This window comes from Anser cygnoides, chromosome Z (genome assembly GCF_040182565.1).
Source record: "Anser cygnoides isolate HZ-2024a breed goose chromosome Z, Taihu_goose_T2T_genome, whole genome shotgun sequence".
In the NCBI taxonomy this organism is placed as follows: Eukaryota; Metazoa; Chordata; class Aves; order Anseriformes; family Anatidae; genus Anser; species Anser cygnoides.
In genome coordinates this window covers 27528708-27550506 of record NC_089912.1, presented here as the reverse complement: position 1 = coordinate 27550506, position 21799 = coordinate 27528708, and the positions used below count along the sequence as shown (strand labels likewise).

General features: G+C 44.0%; 1 protein-coding gene across 1 annotated transcript in view; it reads left to right on the top strand.

Annotated features, from left to right (window-relative positions):
- The first annotated feature begins 269 nt into the window (after positions 1-269).
- The window catches only part of FBXL17 (F-box and leucine rich repeat protein 17), a 330870-nt gene continuing 309340 nt past the window's right edge, over positions 270-21799 (top strand). The window contains exons 1-4 of the mRNA XM_066988859.1: positions 270-1112; positions 17309-17431; positions 19737-19994; positions 20657-20788. Coding sequence (XP_066844960.1) covers positions 387-1112; positions 17309-17431; positions 19737-19994; positions 20657-20788 — 1239 coding nt within the window. The 5' untranslated portion in view covers positions 270-386. The remainder of the gene's footprint in view (positions 1113-17308; positions 17432-19736; positions 19995-20656; positions 20789-21799) is intronic.

Below are 21799 nucleotides of genomic sequence, written 5' to 3'. Positions count from 1 at the left end.
GCCGCACGCACTGCGCCCCTTCGCCGCCTTCCCGGCCAGTTTTGCCCCAGATCCCGTGTTTTCGGCGCCGATCTGAGCACCGACCCGGCCCTCTGCACCGCCTCCCAGCCCCTCCAAAGCTTTCCGGAGGGCGCCGAGCTCCTCCGGAGGGCTCGCAGCGCCCCCGCCGGCCGCCGGCGCCCGTGCCCCGCAGCGTCCCGCCGGCAGCGCCGCCTGCCGTGCCCCGGCGGCGGCAGGGGAAGCCTCCCTCCTTCTCCCTCCCCGCTCCGCGTCCCGGAACCCGCCCCGCCGTCCCCCGGCGCCGCCACCTGCCGCCGGCAGCATGGCAGCGCCCGGCGCCGCCCGCCGGTGACGCCCCGCGGGCCCTTTCCTCCGCCGCCTCCTATATGGGCCACCTGCTCGCCAAGGGGGCCACCAGCCGGAGCCGGGACAGCGCCGCCACCACCCACCGCCGCCGCCGCCGCCGGCGGAGGAAGGTGGCGGCGCGGAGCCGCAGCTGCTTCCTGCGGGGGCCCTGCATGCTCTGCTTCGTCGTGCACGGCGCCAGCCCGCCCACCGCCGCGCCCACGCCGCCCGGCGGGCACCCGCTGCCGCCCTCCGCCCGCCGCCTCCTCCTCCTCCGCCTGCCGCCCGCCGCCTGGCAGCCGCGGGGCCGCCGCCAGCGCCTGCTGCTCTCGGGCCTGCTGCCCTCGCCGCTGCGGGGCCTCCTCCCGGGACCGGCCGGGCCGCCTACCGAGGCGCTCTCCGACATGGTGTGCAAGCGCAAGGGGGCCGCCGGCCTGCCCGCCTGCCCGCCCTGCAAGCAGCCGCGCTGCAACGCCGCCAGCGCCGCCGCCAGCGCCGAGACCGAGGCCGCCGCCTGCCAGTGCCCGACCGGCGAGCCCCAGCCGCGCGCCCTGCCCTCGGACGGCGCGGACGGCAGCGAGGGGAGCGGAGGGGGGCAGCCCGCCCCGCCGCCTCCGCCGCCCCCGGCCGAGGGCGAGAAGGATCCGGAGGAAGAGAGGAGCGGCCCGGTGGGCTGCCAGGAGCCGCAGGAGCACCCCGGAGACGGCTGCCGAGAGCCGCTGGCCGCCCCCGACATCAACCAGCTGCCGCCCTCCATCCTCCTCAAGGTGGGTCGCGGGGCAGGAGCGGGGGGGCGGCCCCGAAACGCAGCCGTCGCCCTGATAAACCCCCCAGGGAGCCGAGTCCCTTCAACCACCTTCCCTGGCAGCCTCTTACTTTGTATCTTCAAACCCCGGTCTTGCCTTGTGTCCCGTGGCGCTCCCGCTGTTACTGTTCTCTTTTCAAGTAACTTTTCACTTTTAAGCTACTCTGGCGGTCTAGTTAGAATGTCCTCGTCTTTCTTCACCTAAACCTTAGGTAAAAACACTCTCCTGGCTGGAGCTGGGGTCTGTGATGTCCTCCACAGTGATGCAAGTGTGTCTTTACGTGCTGGGGTGCAGAGCTCGGAGTCCTGGAGCAGTTTACTCTGGGGTCAGATGGCTGAACGTAAAGCAGGGTGTGATAATGGAGGAGTGAGAGGCAGGGCACTCGTCCTATCTGTGAGCAGGTCTGTGCTGCTCGTTGTGCAACCCCGGTGTAGGAGGTATTTCCCGAATGCTCACTCTGCTGTTGTCAAACATGGGCCGTCTACTCTCTGTCGTGCACATCATTTTGTTTTGTTTTTTGAGGTGCATATATTGATACGTGTCACCTGCCTTGTAAGGGCACACCGTGTTTTATAGATTCATTACTCAAATTCCCTTTGGCAGTGTTGTGGTTTAACCCGGCTGGCAGCTAACCACACAGCCGTTCGCTCACCCTCCCCCCTCCCTCTCTGGGATGGGGGAGAGAAACGAGAGAACTGTAGCCTGTGGGTTGAGATAGAGACAGTTTATTAGGACAGAAAATAAAATAATAATATTAATATGTACAAAACAAGTGATGCACAATGCAATTGCTCACCACCCGTTGACTGATGCCCAGCCTATCCCTGAGCAGCCGGTCACCCACCCTGGCTAGCCACCCCTATATATTGTTTAGCATGATGCCATATGGTATGGAATACCTCTTTGGCCACTTTGGGTCAGTCGTCCTGGGTCTGTCCCCTCCCAACTCCTACTGCACCCCTAGCCTGCTCGCTGGCAGGACAGTGTGAGAAGCTGAAAAGTCCTTGGCTTGGTGTAAGCACTGCTCTGCAACGATTGGAACATCAGTTTGTTATCAACATTATTCTCATCCTAAATCCGAAACATAGCACCCTACCAGCTACTAGGAGGAAAATTAACTCTATCCTAGCTAAAACCAGGACATGCAGATGTATAAAAATCATGAGCTGTCATATCTGAATTAGTCTCTTCTCTGATTGCATGACTGAAAGTTGGCCTTGTAGTTTTACTAAAGAGTCCATCTGTTGGCCACTGTTAATTTAAGACCATGTTATCCCTGATGTTTTTCTGTTTTAAGATTTGAAATCAACTGGTACACCTTAAACATTTTTTCAGATTAGTGGTATGACTTCTTCTGTAGTTAATTCAGCACTTTTCAGTTTCATGTTTTTAAAAATTGTAATCTAACTCTGTCATAAACCAGCTCTTTTAATAGTGAGGATATGTCATGCCCCTCTCACCTGTGGACTAGTTTAAATGCTTTTCTGGATGGCTTTCTACTTCGCATTGAAACAGTACCTTGATGGTATCTGTACTTCCAAGTTTTTTGACTTGTTCCTTTCCTACTGGTCCCCTACCTCCCAGTAGCTGGGTCTCTTTAGTCTCTGTAGCCTAGCTCCTTCTGCAGGGTTTTTGAAGAATCTTGCCTTTAATACTAGCAGCAAGGAATAAACTCTTTACCAGTATTCTTACGCGGTTTTTTAGTTGCCCCTAAGTCCTTAGCTAGATTTGCGTGTGTGTGGTGATTTGTTGTTTTTGTTTTAGGTGCTTCCTCGTCATCCTGTTCTGTTATGGGACTTTTAACTGCAGATTTCTGAGGAGTCTTCTCATTAACTGGATTATACAGGGGCCTAAAGGCCTGCTGGGTTTTGGTACAGATACTATGTCCTAAATATGAACCCTTCTCCAAAGATCCTACTTTATTGTGGGATGATGGGAGACAAATATACACAAAGTCTTAATAACCTTTTCATAATAGTCAGTGGAGGAAAAAAAACTTAATACAAGGACAAGCAATGACAGCTTCAGGACTCTGTCACAGAGGTGACTTGGGACGTTCCCCACCAAGGAGGAAACAGGACTCAACAGTAGATTTACAGAGTTTTACTAAAGTTTGGTGATGATCATGAGACCCCTCCTCCATTAGGGAAATGAGGAGACAGCTCCCCCACTGCAGTTTGCAGTAGTTCATATGCAGTTTGCAATAAAACACTGTGCAGACGTGTCTGGTTGTGCCCCCACAGCAGTGCTGGCCCTTGGGCCATCTCCTCTCCTTTCCATGCAGAGCAGGGCTCCTGGCATGGGACAGGTACGGCCTTCTGTTGCCTCCCCCCTCCGTTACATCTCCCCGAGTCCTTGCTCTTTGCTGAAGTGTTCTCAAAACAGGACTTGGGGTGTTTTTGTTGGATGATCAGTTTGCTGCTCCTGGTGCATCCCATGAGAGTGCTCAGGCCAGTGCTCGCAGCTCTGGGCAGAGGCAAAGCGAGCAGTGCCTGGCTGCCAGGAGAACAGCGCGCCTTCCCCTACGGACAGGTAACGCAGGGCAGGTGCAGAGCGGCAGGCACTTTACTCACAGTCTCCTCTTTTGGCCACCCATGCCTATACCTTCCTCAATATCAGAGCATATCATACGTAACTTAAAAATGCAGTCTGAGTTTTCATGGGCAAGCGAACAGTCCATACAAACAGCAAGAACATTTAAATCAATAAAATTACAGCAGGGTGTGTCAGTAAATGTAACGTTTCAGTGACCCTGGGTGACTATTTTATAAAGATATCATACCAGTAGCATTTTGTAAAAACTTCTTCATGCTCAATTAGCAGTTTCGAATTGAATTTCCCATCTTCAAACAGGATTTTACACACTGCTTTGTCAGCTCTTGGTTATAGAATAATAGTTGTTGTTTTTTTAATCTGACTCAGTCATTATTCTGTATTTGTTCTTACAGTCCATCTCAGCTCACACCAAACGGAATGCTATATTTGTTTTTATCTGTTTTTGTAATCAGTAGCATTCATCTTTCCCTCTGCCTTAATCCTTAACAAAGATTAAGGATTAAAAATAGCACCACTAGTAATATTATTAAGCCTGTATTTACTACAGTTAATGACAAGTATATTTTTCTTATCTCGGACCATGCAATTGTCTTTTTTCATATAATTTTCAAAGGATGGAAATAGTTTTGACTTCTTTAGTCCTGACAAATTTTACATCAGGATGATGTATCGGAGTGTTCTTTCCTTTTACGCGTACAGCAGAAAAGAAAGTGAACAATACCAAAATAGGCCCATCCCACCCTGGGCTTAGCTGATTTTTCTTTTCATTCATACGTAATTACCTGGTTCATAAGGCTGCATTTTCCCTCCTAAAAGACACTTGTTGCTGTAGCTGAGCTTGGCATTGGGAGGATTTTGTATAAGTACGCATTTCTGACAACTATGGAGTTAGCCTCTCATCCCCTTCCAAGAAGTTAGTCTGTGCAGCTACTTAGCTATTTGGAATCTACAAATTTATCCCAAATAATACCTCAGCTAGCATTAATCCTATCTGCTTTGGCCTCCATCTTATATGCATTAAAGCAATAGATAGGGCATCTGTCCACTTCAGATTGGTTTCTGCTCAAATTTTAGATAAGCTATTTTTCAATTTTACCTGACTGTTGTGGACGAAAAGGGTTATGCAATTGTTGGGTGATGCCTAATGTTTCATATAACCTTTTTAAAACCTGAGCTCTGTAATGGCTCCCGTGGTCTGAATCAATCTCTTCTGGGGTTCCAAACCCGGTCACTACATCTTTTAATAAGAACTGTACCATGCTTACATCTGCCTTCCAGGTTGGGACAGTTGTTTCTTCAGTCTGTGCTGCCACTAATCTCTTCTGGGAGATTAGTAGCTTCTAATAAAATTTTAATCTGTTCAACATTCACTGTTTGGGTACCACTTCTGTTTTTGCAACTGTCCTATAGCACAGCAGATAACAGAAGCATATTTCAAGACTGTGTAGATGTTCACTTTCTTCCCCTCTGGCTTCTGTCAGGGCTGTCAGCTCAGCTGCGTGAGCTCGGTGTTTGTGAGAGGCTCTCTGCTCCTAGTACCTAGTTCCGAGTTACGATGTCATACCTTTTTATTCTCCTTCCTTCCAGATCATAAGATGATCCATCTACAAAAGCAGTCAAGTCTGGAGTTGGCAGGGGTATATCTGTAAGGTCTGCACTTACCTTCTCTTGATTTTTGGGTGACCTCTACACAGCCATGATGTAGTTTCCCTTCATCTGGTAACTGTAATGAGGTAGCTGGGTGCAAGACATTTCACCTTCTGAAGAGGGTGTTCTTTGCTGTTGGCAACAGCAGTCGGTACTTCTGGAGTCTCTGAAAACTCAACACTTGAGACACACATTTAGTTAAATTCAGTTTGACTTAGAATCACAGAATGGTTTGGGTTGAAAGGGACCTTAAAGACCATCTAATTCCAAACCCCTGCCATGGGCAGGGACACCTCCTGCTAGAGCAGGTTTCTCAAAGCCCCATCCAGCCTGGCCTTGAGCACTTCCAGGGATGGGGCATCCACAGCTTCTATGGGCAGCCTGTGCCAAGGCCTCACCACCCTCTGAGTGAAGAATTCCTTCCTTATATCCAATCTAAATCCACCTTATTTTAGTTTAAAACCATTCCCCATTGTCCTGTCACCACAGTCCCTGACAAAGAGTCCCTCTCCAGCTTTCCTCTAGGTCCCCTTTGGGTACTAGAAGGCCACTGTAAGGTCTCCCCGGAGCCTTCTCTTCTCCAGGCTGAACACCCCCAGCTCACTCAGCCTGTCTTCATAGGAGAGGTGCTCCAGCCCTCTGATCATCTTCATGGTCCTCCTCTGGACTCACTCTAATGGGCCAATGTCCTTGTGCTGGTGTGAGAAACATCTCAAATAATTTTCTTCAGACAGGATCTTCTGTGAACCTATTTTATTCGCGATTGCAATGGCGGGTGTCCTGTCAATCAGGAGCACGTTTTAGTAAACATAGTCATAACCTTTATTCCCTGTTACCCGCCGCCTGATCACCTCCCCTGTTTCCTCATTGTCTGAGTACTACAGGTTCACAAGCTACTTGACGCTCCTCTATACCATATTTGTGCAGTTTTTCTTTTTTTCAACCCTTTGATTTCTCCTTTCTTATGCTTTGAGAACTTGTGATCTTTGTTTTACTGTTCTCACACTGCTCATCCTGTTTTCCTCAAGCTTCTACCTTATTTTGGAACAGTGAGGCCTTACACTGTCCACTTACCTACTTAGCATTTCTTCTTCTTATGACTACACAGCTACCTTGGAATACAGAAAATTAATTCTCTACTGCAAAAACACAACTTAGTTTCTCACACTGGGTGCCCCAGAGCTGAACACAGGTCTCCAGGGGGGTCTCACAAGAGCAGAGCAGAGGGGGACAATCACTTCCCTCACCCTGCTGGCCACGCTGCTTTTGGTGCAGCCCAGGTTTTCTGAACTGCAAGCGCACATTGCTGGCTTATGTTAAACAGCCCCCCCAGCACCTCTTAGCACTCCCATGTTCTTCTCCTCGGGGCTGCTCTCAATCCATTCTCTGCCCAGCCTGTATTTGTGCTTTGGATTGCCCCAGCCCAAATGCAGGACTTTGCACTTGGCCTTTGTTAACCTCATGTGAGGTGTTTACAATCAATGGTTGTCCTAACACAATGTTCTGATAATTTTCTTGAAAATCAGTGCAGCTGAGGCTGTTATTTTAACACATACCTGCATGCATTTAATAACTGGGCTGAACAGTAACCCACTGGGTGCATCCCAGCCAAGACCCCCATAGGCCACTTGTGTTCTTTCATGCACAGATAAATGGAATGGCTTACTGTAACTTGGCATCCCAAATGTGGGTGCTGTCATCAAAGCTTTCTTCAATGTTACAAATACTTTGTCAGAATCTGAAGTCTGTTACAGTGCTTCTTTGGTGTCTGCTTTTGCACAGGCCACCAATGGTGCAGCTGTTTTGCAAAGGACTGATAAACAGGGTCTGCAAAATCCTGCAGTGCCTAAAAATGCTCTGATCTGTTTCTTTTTTATAGGCTTAAATGTATACTGAATGTATATTATTCACTCTGAAGATGTTTTTCTGCCTCTTTCGGATAATGCATATCCTGTATATTCCACTTCTTTACAAAATAGCAATTTAGCTTGGGGAACTTGGTGGCCTCTTTCAGCTAAAGCAACCAGTAAAGCCTTTCTATCTTTTACACAACTTTCCCTTTTTGAACTAGCAATTAGCAAATCAACAGCATGCTGAATCTGCACAGGGTTAATTGGTAATGGAACACTGCATGTCTAAAATCTTTGAAAATGTTGTAGTTGATCCTGCAAATCCTTGTGGTAATGCAGTCCACGTTATTTGTTGCCCCTCTTATGTAAAGGCAGATATATACTGAGAATCGTTATGTATTGGAGTACTGAAGAAAGCTTCATAGAAATCAATTACAGAGAAATATTTCACATCTGCTGGTTATTACAAGGTTAATGCATCAGAGACTACTGGGTGGGGTATTACTACCTATTTATTAATTGCCCTTAGGTCTTGCACAAATCTAAAAACCAGCTTCCCCTCTGAGTCAGGTTTGGAAATTTACCATTCATTTTGCTGCCTCTGCTGCAGTTATTAACCTATTTTTACAAGTTCTAGGTTCGTCAACCCCAGCCTGTGTCTGGTAATTCCCACCTGGTTCTTGTTCTGGCTGTGTGGTTCCATTGTGCTGGGCTACAGCCTGTTCTCCGTTCTTCTGCAAAATCAAAGTATTTTTTCTTCATCCAGAGTAAACAAAGTATCTAGCAACTGACAGACATCTGTCCATGCTGGATCTTATGCTCTACATATACTTCTAATCACCTGTAATACTTTTTCTGCGTCCTGGGTCCTCTGGTATCCGTGGCATTTGTTTCCATGCCACTCAATCTGCTGGACTGAAAGGCGCACATATACTGTGTGCTGCTGCTGCAGCACCCGGGGCAGGCGGAGGGAGCACGTCCTCCTTTAGCAGAGCTGTATTAACAGGAACTGTCTATGTGGAGCACAAAAGAGAAATTTTCTCATCTTCTTGGTGTTCGTAAGGCCTCTGGTGGAGTACTGCATAAGGCACGGGGGTCTGCTTGGAAAGCCCACAGACAAATTGGAAAGGAATCAAAGGAGACCTACAGACTGTGGAAACATGGCCTGTGATGACAGCTTGAAGATACTGTTCAAACTGAACAACACTTCTGTTCTAAGGGGAGACTGACACGCACTCCTCTGTTGTGAGAAAATCGATAAGAAGCTTTACTGTGTTCCTGTTCTTTGTCATATAACAAGAAACAATATGTTTAATTTGATGTGAGGGAAATTTCGGTGAGATACTTGGAAAATGACACACTGTGAGAACAGTTAGTTTTGGCAAAGCTTGTTTCCTGTCTTTGAGGATGTGTAAGGTGCTGGGATTTTTATTTATTTATTCCTTTTGAACAAGTGGGATGGCCTTATCAGGGATGATCTAGGTGTACTTAACTTGCTCCACAACTGGGAAAGGAGCTTTTAGAATGAATGGTTGACCTTTTTGACATCTTCTCTATCAATTTACTACTTTCTTTTTGAGAAATCATGAACACTTTCTGCTCTGTTTGCAGCATAGACATCGATTTTTAGCTCAGAGGTAATGTGCAGTGAATGGAAGATGTGTGTGTATTTTATTTAGCATAAGATTTTCATAAATACATTATTGTTATTTCGAGTACTACTGGTTCCTTTTCTTGCATTTTTACTCAACTGATTGACTTTTTTTTCCCCACATTCTTTCCTTGCTTTACTAAGATTGCGTGTTTGCTTTTGATAATGTTGATACTAAATTACTAGCATTGCATTTAAGATTATCTGAGTGATATAAGGAGGGTTCATTTTTTATTTAAAAAAAGAAAGATACCAGGGTTCAAAAGTCATCAGACAGACCAGAGCTAGGATCTTTGGTTTTAAAAACAAATCACATGAAAAAAAAAAAAAGGATATACATATTCTAGTAGCTTGGTACTTTTTTGTCCTGGTCAGAAGACAGAGAGAGGGATCAAAATACATTACTCAGATTGGACTTTATCCACAAGTTCAGAGTCACTGTAGCAATGCTGTCTTTTTTTCCCTCTTAAGCTAGTGTTCCCATTAGTTTGTGCTGTCTAAAACTTGTTTCAAGTATTGAGAATAATGGAAGAAGTTTTAGCAACTTTGCGGTTGGTGCAGAGAGGTAAATGATCTTTCAATCTTAACTAGTCTGATTAACTTCTTATTCTTTATCCATGTCCAACACGGTGCCATTGATTTGTTTTCATGAAGCTCACTGTGACTCTATGACTGCAGTAGGGAAATGAACCAGCTTTAACTGCACTGTGCTGTGGCTGTGTGACTTGCTGAACTTATGGAAGTGCATGGGAAGGGCATATTTAGAAAAAGAAAGGTATGCTAGTAGAAGCAAAGGTAATGTGGACGTTACTGTCAGTAGTACAGTTCTGTAAGATGTCTTGATATGTTCTGTGATTTGTTGCAGAATTGTAAAAGCAAGTAGTTGTCTTGCCTTCCAAAGGTACGTGCGAAAAGTTGGGTTTCATGTAAGCATGTAGGTTTTCACATTACAGAATTACTTGTGTGATGGGGAAGATAGAAGTCTTGGGATGAAGTTACTGCTTCTCCTGAGGGCAGGTGCCTTGACACTCACCCTTGCCCTGGGGCCTAGCATGTCCAGTAAAACTTTTCCTAATAATGTTTAAGTCTTTCTAGGATTGCTCTACATCCCTGAATATGTCCATATGTGTTACGGAGAGGAGTAATAATCTTACAAGTTGGGCACTGTTTGAATACAAAGTAAAGTAATTGCAAGGTGTTTTCATTTCCTATGCATTTATCCGTTTATCTTGTTCAGAAGTGTCTGTGTTTGTTCTTTAACAGATTTTTTGCATGTTTCATCATCTCCATCTTAAACTGTTGTGGTGATTCACAAGCAGCACAGGCCTCTTGTAGTGAGGACAGCGTGGGTAGCTGGGATTAAGACTATCAGCTCTTTCAAGTAAAGATAATCTGCTCATTAGTTGGAACCCTTTCTTCACATTAATATGAAAGGTATGGCATCAGTATCTCCTGTTAACTTTGTAGGGACAGAAATTAAAGTTGGGTTTTGCATTGCAACTAGGCCAGTCTGTTAGCAAGTGGCTGCTAAGAGCAGCGTCTATCACTTTGTAACCTCTAGCTGCATATTCCTGCTGCTTCCTTTTTGCTCTGTAGGGTAATTGCGTAATTGCAGACTGAGTTGATTCAGTTGGCTAATCAGACACCAATCTAACGTTGCAAACTCTTACTCAGGATCAGCTACTGTCTCTGAATGTAGCCTCTTGTTGTGGTTTAACCCGGTCGGCAGCTAAACACCACACAGCCATTCGTTCACCCTCCCCTCTCCCTCTCCGGGTTGGGGGTGAGAAACGGGAAAGTGAAGCCTGTGAGTTGAGATAAAGACAGTTTATTAAGACAGGAAAATAGTAATAACAATAATAATAATAATGATAATAGTACTACTACTAATAATGTGTACAAAACAAATGATGCACAATGCAATTGCTCACCACCCGCTGACTGATGCCCAGCCTATCCCTGAGAAGCTGGCCCCCCACCCCGGCCGGCCACCCCTATATATTGTTTAACATGACGTCAGATGGTATGGAATACCCCTTTGGCCACTTTGGGTCAGCTGTCCTGGGTCTGTCCCCTCCCAGCTCCTGCTGCACCCCCAGCCTGCTCGCTGGCAGAACAGAGCAAGAAGCTGAAAAGTCCTTGGCTTGGTGTAAGCACTGCTCTGCAACAATTAAAACATCAGCATGTTATCAGCACTCTTCTCGTCCTGATCCAAAACATAGCACCCTACCAGCTGTGGGAATAAAAATGTTGTTTTTGCAGAGTTACATTGTTTAAAGGTAAGGAATGTGGTATTGAGATATGCTTGCAGTGGTAAGAAAACTTAGCAGGCGACCTTGTAAAATGCAGACAACCAGACTCCTTAGAACAATTAGGTGAAAATCACGGTGTTAGGTCAAGTCAGATAAGTGAAGAAACATTACCACTTCAAACAGTAAAAAAGTCAAAAGCAATTTGAAATTTAACAGGCCAGCAGCTGAAGGCCATGCATTGTCTGTGAAGCATCAGATAGATTGTGAACCTGCATTACCCAGTCAATGGGGAAACAGGGGAGGGTCCCAGCTATCGAGAAATAAAGTATATAAACCATACTGTGTGACTAGTAGGTACGCTTCTGCTTGTGGGACACCCGCCATTGCAATTGCGAATAAATTACTACTTCACTGAGATCCTTACCTGAGCCTAAGCTATTGGCTGCAGAGTGTTTCTCACAATTTGGGGACTCGTCCAGGAGCCAGTCACGTACTGAGGAGCCCCACCGCTGCAGCAGCAGGAAGGCATGCCCCACTGATTTCAGCAGCGGTCCTGTGCATCTACGGTGGCGGTTCTGCGGAGAGCTGACAGAGGGCCCGAGACTGATTAAAGAGGCAGGATCCATGAAGTAGTGGGGAAGGGAAGAAGGTAGGCACTCCAGGTTTGAGAATTGATCCGGTAACTCTGTGCACAGACCATGGTAGGAAATATTAAGTATTGCCTTAGGGGTCAGGTGAGACTCTGTGTGACGTGTGATTGAGACATACTTTTGTACGAAGTGAGTGTGGGGTCCTGATCTGCGGTTCCGTAGCTCTGCAAGGGGCACAGCTGGAGACGGACGAAGCATGAGATAAGGAAGAGAAAGGAAGAGTCTCGGGAAATTTGATGTACGGTAAGCCCTTGCACGGGGAAGTGCTTGGCAATACACCAGGGAATCTGGTAAACTCATAGGTGTGCGGTACCCCTTGCACAGGGAAGTGCTTGGCAGTACACCCCCATTTTCCAGAATCGGAACGTTAGTGTGTTGTACCCTGCAGGAGGGAAATTTCTGTAGCAGCACACTGACAAGGGCTAGGAAAAATGGGAAATATGAGTTCCAGGGGACAGGGAGATATCCCTGGGGGAGTGCCTACTGATAGTTCTTCCTGAAGAATTATAAGAAATTGGAAAAATAATCCCAAAATTAGAGGAGATGATAAAAGAAGAAAATGGTTAAATATTGCATATCGGTCTGGACAAAAGAACCAATTAAGGAAACAGCAGTATTTTGGCCAAAGTACGGGTCTGATGAAAATTCAGGCTTTAAATTTATATGTAAACAATAAGATTCCATTTTCGGAGAAGGAGCCAAATTATGCTCCCTATAATCCTAATATTGCACCGGTGGCAGCAGCAGTTGCTCCAGGAAGGGAGACAGGGACTGCAATTAACACTGTCCCTAGAGAAGAAGCGTACTCTAGGCTCTGGCAAGAACTAGAACAAGGTAGAAGAGATATTGAGAATTTTGCCTTCCCTGATACTAACAGTACTAACCCTAACTGTGTATCCTCTTAGGTGAACTCCCCCCCCCCACCTTACCGGCAGAGAGGTGTTAGGGGTTTTAAGAAGGAGATGAAGTCTTTAATTGAGGACCCTATCAGGCTAGCTGAACAATTAGACCAGTTCCTAGGACCTAACTTATACTCTTGGGGGGAAATGATGTCTATAAGTATGTTGTTTACAGGGGAAGAAATGGGGAATCAGGAGGAGAGCTGCTATACAAGAATGGGAAGGAGTTCATCCTTTGGGACAGGGAGTAATACCTGCAGAGCAGGGGTGCCCACCTGCCGATCCTGGCTGGAGTGGTGATAGTGCGCAGCACAGGGGTCATGTGGGAGACTCGGGGTCGGGGTGGGGGAGTGCTCGGGGTGAGTCCTGGGGACCCGGTGTCCTGGGGGCTCTTGAAAGTTCATTGTGGTTGGAGCCTGGTCAGATACATGGGGAGGGGGGGGGCTCCGGAGGGTGGGAGGATGTAGTGAACAGTCACTGTGGGGGGCCCTCCTGCGGGAGGCCCTGAAGGTGTATGTCAGGAGGGGAGATGAGAAGGAAAAGCAGAGTGCGAAACTAATGGTATTGACAGTGTAGCAGGTAGTGAGGCAGAGGGTTGGAGAAAGAGGAAGAAAATCTTCAGGGGGAGAAAGGAGAGGAAGAGAGATGAAAGAATGGCAGGCAAGGAAGGCTGCCTGTGTTGCGGCCTGAATCCTAGCGAGGACAGGCTTTGATGGGATGTTTTCAGCATCCTGGAGGGAGAAAGGTATGGAATTAAGTTGGCCAATGACAGCCTTTGGTGAAAGTACAGGCTGGAGAAAGATAAGAAGTGTTAAAAAGGGCTATTGAAGGTATTAAAGGTGTGGTATGTAGTGTTTGACAGAGCTGTTTGAAGTTGAATGAGCAGGGAAAGAGGATGAAGGCATTATCTAAGTAACAGTCTAGAAGTTTTGGTATATTTGCTGTGGTGTTTGGTCAGTTTCCCAAGGTTCGAGAAGGGGGGTACGGGGGGGGGGGGGGGGGGGGGGGCAGCCTGCTCCACCAGGGGCCTCTCCACAGGCCGCAGGGGGCTTTGGCTCCGGGGCCTGGAGTGCCTCCACCCCCTCCTTCTGCGCTGACTTTGGTGTCTGCGGGGAGGTTTCTCCTCCTTGCTCTCCCACCTGCTGTTGAGCAGCAGGTTTTTGTTTGTTTTTCGTTTTCTTGGATGTGCTGTCACAGAGGCACAGACTGTGTTGCTCATGGCTTGACTCTGGGCAGCGGTGGGCCCCCTTGGGGCCGGCTGAAATTGTCCCTTATCTGCCACGGGGTGGCTTCTGGATTCTTCTCACGGGGGGCTGCCACTGCAGCCCCCCCCCCACCCCCGAACCCTGCCATTGAACCCAATACACTGGGGCAGCTAGGTCATTACTGGCCTGTAAAGTATCAGGGATTAAATTAACTAATGAAACCCTAAAAATTAAAAATAAAGCAGAAGGCCTGGTCCTTGAACACCTGTGGTTTGTGTAACTTCTTGTGGGCCTGCGCCTTTCCCTCCTGGAACTTGGAGTGCAACAACTTTGTCAGCACCTGCTTTTCCCTCTAGTGGCTCCCTCTTGTTACTGTTTCTTTAATAAGCCAATTTGCAACACCTGCAGACTCCTTACTTGTCTTTGCAGCTAGAGATGCATACTGTGTTGGCTACAACATGACCTCAAACACTTTCAGATTTTTTTTTTCCCCCAAATAATATTGTTAGTGCAGAAACACTGTCCATGCCAAGTACTGAATCAAGCTGGTGTCCTTTTTGTTTTCGCATTGCTACTGCTGTCTCATGCTGGACTTAGCAGTAGGTCTGTGATTTGGTGTGGACATTCAGCTTTTGGTAGGATGGCAGTTTAAAGAAAAATAACGCAAAGGCTTTCTTACTTACATTGGCAGCTGGATTAGAAACAGCCTTTCCAGTTCTGTGTTTGCTGTGTTCTTGTTTTAAGTACTTTGTGCTCTCGTTTCTCAAAGTAATGGTGATATTTTCATAATTGAGCATATTTATTTCCCACTGTAGCAAGGATTGGCTAGTTTAAAGTAATTTATACTGCCAGCCTCAGCATCCCTTCTTAGTATTAGCTACAGTCAGTCTGATGTTCATCCAAACATAGCATGGATCATGTTGCCTTGTTCTCTTCAGAGATTTTTGTAACTTAAAAAGTTTGGTCTTCTGTTTCCTGCTGGCAGTAGGAACTCAAGTTCCCTACTGCTTTAGTAGCTTAGAGTTGCAGAGAATCATCAGACTGATTTCTTTTTCTAATGGTTAAAACTACACTGTAGCAATAGGAATATCAGATGCCAAGTCTTTCTGTTTAGTGCATTTTCCCAGCTTGACCAGAGATTATGGTATTTTTCGGATGCTGATCACAGCCGTCTCCTTGCTTTGTGCTCAGAGTCACCAATCCAAAGACCTGAAGGGAGGAAACAGGCAGTTTCATCCACATTTGTATCCCATGTTCCACTGATGCCCTGGTGGGAAGCCCTCATTCACACTGGTGATGATCGAGCACAGGCTTTCATGAGGATAGGGTCCACGCAGACTCCTAAAGGATGGTAAAGAGTCCTACATAAGAGACTTGACTTTTTCAGAGGTAGGAGAAAACGTTGTAAATGTTGAATCTTGCAAGCAACTGCAGGAGGTGGTGAATTTGACTTTTCCGTATTATCACTGTCAGATCTTTCGGGAATGGCCAAGCACCTCCTCATTCCTAGGAGGCCTTACAATGAAGGAAGTTATTTGAGTTACTGGGTATTATATTCTGATCCTTTACTTTAGAAATCTAACGATTTTTGAGACTAATTGTCCTATTTACTGCAAAGATGATGAAAGTGTTGTTCTTTTGTTTGTTCCCTCTTTAGGACAGTTTAATCCAAGAAAATGAATAGTTAATCTTTTCTCTGACTGTTTTTGTGTTTTCTACACATCTGATGTGTCCATAGGATACCACTGTACTTTCAGGTTTTCTTGAGCACATTGCTTGAGATTATCCCTAGTGCTTCTACTTAACTGATGAGGACATCCAAGTACTGAGTGGGAGGACTCTTTCATGTTTTGCAGGCTGTATTCCTTTACATGTATCCTGATGCTATGATTGCCTTTTTTTTTTTGTTGTTGCAGGATGACTTGCAAACTAAAGTTCATTTGTGGTTACAGAGTGTATTCACATTTAAGTCTTGATACACCTTTTCAATCTTTTTAACAATAGTACTTCTGAGGAAGGACTGAATATAATAGAAACAACAGCAGCTTATGAGCCTGCTGTAAAGTTGCAGTTAATTCTTTGTTTTGCAGGCTGTTACAGCACTCAAACCTTGAGGTATAAAATGTGAATTCTATGTTAAATACTATGAATACTTTGTTGAGGTATAAAATGTTAATTCTATGCTTAGTTTTCTTGTATGACACTGATTTGCTCTGCTGATTTACTCCACTATCCCATGCCTCCTTCCCCAAAAACTGATGTTCTAGTGCCCTTATGATGTTTTATTTCTTTACTGAATTGAAAACATAGGAAAGGTCTTCCTATCTGATACAGAGTAGAAATGAGAACACCTTTATTTACTTTTTGGAGTACAGACTGGGAAAAGAACTCACTGAGAGCTGCCCTGCAGAGGACTTGTGGGTTCTGGTGGACAGAAGTCCCAGCCTCAGCCAGGAGTGTTTGCTTGTAGCCCAGAAGGCCAACTGCATCCTGGGCTGCATCAACAGAGGGGTGGCCAGCAGGTGGAGGGAAGTGATTGTCCCCCTCTGCTCTGCCCTTGTGAGGCCCCACCTGGAGTGCTGCAGCCAGGTGTGGGGCCCCCAGCACAAGAAGGATGTGAGGCTGTTAGAGCAGGTCCAGAGGAGGGCCCCAAAAATGATCAGAGGACTGGAGCACGTCTCCTGTGAAGTAGGGCTGAGAGAGCTGGGGCTGTTCAGCCTGGAGAAGAGAAAGCTCTGGGGAGACCTCGTTGTGGCCTTTCAATACTTAGAGGTCCTCTAAAAAGAATGGAGAAGGACTCTTTACTTGGTTAGATGATGATAGGACAAGGGGAAATGGTCTTAAACTAAAAGAGGATAGCTTTAGACTAGACATTAGGAGGAAATTCTTCACTGTAACAATAGTGAGGCACTGGCACAGGTTGCCCAGAGAAGCTGTGGATGCCCCATCCCTGGAGGTGTTCAAGGCCAGGTTGGATGGCGCCTTGGCCAACCTGATCTAGTGGGTGGCATCCCTGCCTATGGCAGGGAGGTTGGAGATAGATGATTTTTAAGGTCCCTTCCATCCCGAGCCATTCTATGATTCCATGATTCCTATGGCTAGCAAATAACCCATGCAGGCTACAATTGGATCTAATACTGTATTTATAATTCTTGAAGTATGCAATCTCAAAAGCACATTCTAAATTTTGTCTAAGAAATGAGTACATAAGTAGGACATATTTTGTTGTGGGTTATACCAATGTGACATACTAATATTGTCAGCTGTTGTGGTGTGTAGGTTTTTATTATCGTCCGTGACTCATCTAGTTGTATGTAACTTATAGAAGAGTCAAGCATTGCATGCTAATATTTCTCCATCTTTTACAAGACAGGTTAATAACAAAAAAAAATAATGTCTCTCATGATGACTTCTGACAAATAATACTTTTTTTCCCTTTCTTTACAGATATTTTCCAATTTATCCCTGAATGAGCGCTGCCTTTCAGCATCATTAGTGTGTAAATATTGGCGTGACCTGTGTTTAGATTTTCAGTTTTGGAAGCGCCTGGATCTCAGTAGTCGTCAACAGGTATGAAGGCATTATTGTGGAAAAATTGTGTTTTGATGACTTAAAATTTGTTCTCAGAACTTGTACTTCTGACCAAAGGCAAACAAAAGAAACCCATTAAGTGGTGATACCTGTGCTTTCAATAAGTTTCATACTAGAGGCTGAAAATGTCAGAACCCTTATATTAACTGTTTTGACTGTAGCTTCCCTTGATTATTGTAAAACGGCATGAGCACAAGTGCTGTTTGAAGTGGATTGTGGGTTACGTGTCTCAGGTCTACATCAGGTAGTGGTAGTTATATCCATAAGAGCTATCAGATCTTATACTGATTGAGAGATGTACTTGTAATTTTTGAGGATGCTTTAGTTTGAACAATGGTTCTGCAGTTGGTCCTTGGTCTGTTTGCTTTAACAAGTTTTGATGATGCCACTGATGTCTTCTCCTACTGAGAAGACAGATTTTGTCTTTTTGATATTTTTTTAGCCAATCCTAGACTTAATATTTCTGGGATTCATGGATTTTGTTTAGTAAGATTCTTACAGAGCCTAGACTATCGTGTTTGGAGAGGTTGTTTAAGGGTGCCTGTGTTGTTTGTCCATGTAGGCTTCTTGTTACTTTGTTAATCACAGAGCTTTTTAAAAACAATTTCTTGGGAGTTTTATGAAAATAATGGATGCAGGGGAATGGCTGTTGCAGGTTCCCATTTCAAGAAGCTGTTCGTCTGGGTTGGGCATAGAGTGTACATGGGATATTATTTTCAGATCACCAATTCATAGAAAACCATACAAGTTGTCTTAGAGTTACTAACTAACATAATTCTGAACCACTGTGGAAATGTTATGTATTAGATTGCTTTGGAGTCACTTAACAAAAATCAGACACACTTGAACCAGGGATCCATTTTCTTTTGTTGTGAAAGTACTATGTGTCAAATCACTTCCCTCTTCATTGCCTTGAGACGTAGCTTTATTTCTACTACAAAGGGTTTGTTTGTTTGTTTGTTTTTTTAATATTTTTAGCTATAAGGTGTGTTAGGATCTCACTGAATTTTATTAGTTTTGGCATTGCCCTAAGAAACCTGTCCTGCCAATTCCTCAATGAGTTCTTGAACAAGGTTAAGCACAATTATTAACTCTATCCTTGTGTGTGGAATGTTTGGTGGCTTTTTTGTGTGTGTGTGGGTCAGGGGTGGTGCTTGAAGAGAGATTGTATGTGTTTTTTATTTGTTTTGTAGGTTTTTTGCTTTTTTTTTTTTCAATTTGTCATGTTTTCTAGCTAACAGCTGTCTGATGAAATAACAAGAAAAAGATCAGACTTGCTGCTAATGGAAAACAGTTTGAATGCAGCAAAGAAAGTGTTTGTTTCTTGACTATATAAGAGAAAAATGGAAAGGATATATGTTCCTCTCTGTTGCTGTCTCCAGGCTTTAAGTTAAATCTCATCTGTGCTAAATGGCAGATAAGTATTGTATGGTTTTGTTAGACAGACTTTTTCATGTATCACCTCAGGTGTTTTGAAATCAAACTTCTTTTCAAAGCAAGGAAATTTAATGTATTTTGTCTTACCTGGTTTGGTTTTGTTTGTCTTGTTTTAACTTATATGCTTCAGCACGAAGACTATCTTACCTTTCTTGCTTGCTTTGTAGGGCTGGCATCTTCTAAAATTATTGACATGTTAGTTAACAATATGTGCAGGCACAAAGCGGATGTCTTTGTTCTTCAAAGGAACTCTGGGAAAATAGTGGATGTATCTTTGATTTAATGGTCTTTCATCTGCTAACATTTAAAATGTACAAGTATTCTGTTTTTAAACTGAGCAAATCGCTGGAGGAAATGTCTGTTTTTGAAATACCTTTCTTTCTGTTATGGTGTCCTTTCCTTCTCTTCTCTTTTCACTGGTACCTTGGGTTACTGTTTTCCATTGTTAAGAAGCCCATTGTCACCTGCATCACTAGTATTTCCTGGTTGGCAAGCAGTTCTTGGATGATTGCCAGGGCCTAAGTAAAAACTTGCCGCATTTCAGAGAGACACAAAGCTTTTACTCCTCTGTAAATGCTACCTTAGGTAAGTAGAGTGCTGATACAGAATCCTTCTCTTCTAAAGAGTGGAATTCATTTCCTATAGAATGTGAAGAGGACTACTAGCATTGGAGCAGAATTCTTTAAAGTTAGCTGTAAAATTGGTTATAGTAATATGTTCCTCATAAAGCATATCTTTCCATTATTTCAGTAGCATATGCAAACACATTTTTGAAACAGTTTTGTGTTAATGGAATAAAAGATGCTTATAGATGAAGTTAAATTTAAATATTTGTTTTTGCTTGCAGGTCACTGATGAACTGTTGGAAAAGATAGTGTCAAGAAGCCAGAATATTACTGAAATCAATATTTCTGATTGTCGCAATGTATCTGATAAAGGAGTATGCATATTAGCATGTAAATGTCCTGGACTCCTAAGGTATACCGCTTACAGGTGTAAACAGCTTTCTGACACCTCCATCATCGCTGTTGCCTCTCAGTGTCCACTTATTCAAAAAGTGCATGTAGGCAATCAAGACAGACTCACCGACGAAGGCCTAAAGCAGGTAACCACCCATTCCACACATTACTTTCATATGTTTAGTCCTTCAGCTTCTCAGCAAATACAAACAAGGATATGGAGGAGGAAGGTACCTGTTTCACGGATTTAATAGGGGCATACATTTTCTAGAGACAATATATACTTTTTTTTAGAGACAGAGATCAAATCCTTTCAAAGTGTAATCTCCAGTCTACCTCTGGCTCATGGAGTTTTACTGGACTTAGTTACTATTTGGAACCAATATTAAAATAACATTCTTTGCAACACAAAAGCATGTAATTGAGATTTTTCAGGTATGCAAGAAGATTTCATTCTTCTGTTAATAGTGTGTAGGGTCAGCTATGAAGTAGTTATATTAAATCAAATATCCTATTGATGGTCTAGTATGCAGGCATTTTTATTTGCTTAAATATGCCCTATAAATTATGCAGTTCTGATGTGCAGCTCTTAGCTTCTTTTTGTTGACTGTAGTTAGCAATGTCATTTTGTCAAGTGTATAATTATAATCTTTCTTGTTTGTATATAGTACTTAATCTGCAAATAAAGATCATTTTTAAAGGGGCAGGGGACAACACAAAAATCTTAACTCCCAACACTTTCTAGCTCAGTCAAATCCTATTGTTTTTCTTTATTTTTAAATACTTGCTTTGATTTCATTAATTGCAGCTGGGTTCAAAATGCAGAGAATTGAAAGACATTCATTTTGGGCAGTGTTACAAGATCTCAGATGAAGGAATGATCATTATAGCTAAAGGCTGTCTGAAGTTGCAAAGAATATACATGCAAGAAAACAAATTAGTAAGTACATGTCAAGTTGTTTTTTTTCCTATGGTATTTTCATTGTCAAAGCTTTCTCTTTTCATCAGTTTAAAACTTCTGTCTGAATTCACTGCTTTTTGGCAGTGAACTGCTTACAGATTTCTTTTAACTGTAACAACTTTGGTTCTACAGAGATAGCTCAGAAGGTGACTTGTAGTACATTTTAAACTAATGCTATTCCAGACACATACGAACTTCTGCTTTTTGACATGACATTCCAGGAATAACAGTTTGGGAGATGTTTGTGTAGGAGAATGTTTAGTTCATTGAAATGTTTCTTTCATTGATACCAATATATTTTTCTACTGTAAAATGTAGATTTATATAAACTTAAAGATTTCAGGAAGTTGCGTTCTTGACTGCAAATAAAACACTTATCTTTTCTTGAAATATGACACTTTCTTATCAGGATGCAGTAGCGTGTCCATACTAATAGAAAGAAGTTGTTGAGAGGTAATACAAGTATCTTTTGTCCTAATTATAGTAAGTGATCTCTGAAGTAATGGTTTCTTATGTTCAGAACCAGTTTCTACGAAATGATAGTAGTTCTACTAAATGATAGTAGAGCATTTGCCTTATTTATTTATTCTTGCATGTAAGTAGAAGAATTTGCCTGCAGCTGAATTCTTAACTTTCAGCTTATTGTCAGGGCTGTAACCTTCGGTTTGAAAACCGCTGAAATGGAACAAATAAGTTATATATGCTGTTTTCTAACAAACCTTGTACACTGATTCATTTGATGTCTGGATTCAAATAGACAAATATACTAATGCCTAAGGCTGTTCATTTGAGAAATTTGAGTAGGGCTTCTATTTAAAAAACTAAAGTTTAAAAAAAAAATCGTAATAATTTGAGAAACAGGAGATAATGCCCAAAACAGGAATCTCAAAAAAGCTCACAAGTAGAAAAATTATGTTGTTCCTAGTCCTCATCTCCCCTTGGTAACAAAACAAACTCTCCAGTCTGTCAGAAGAGGTCGTTGTTATATCT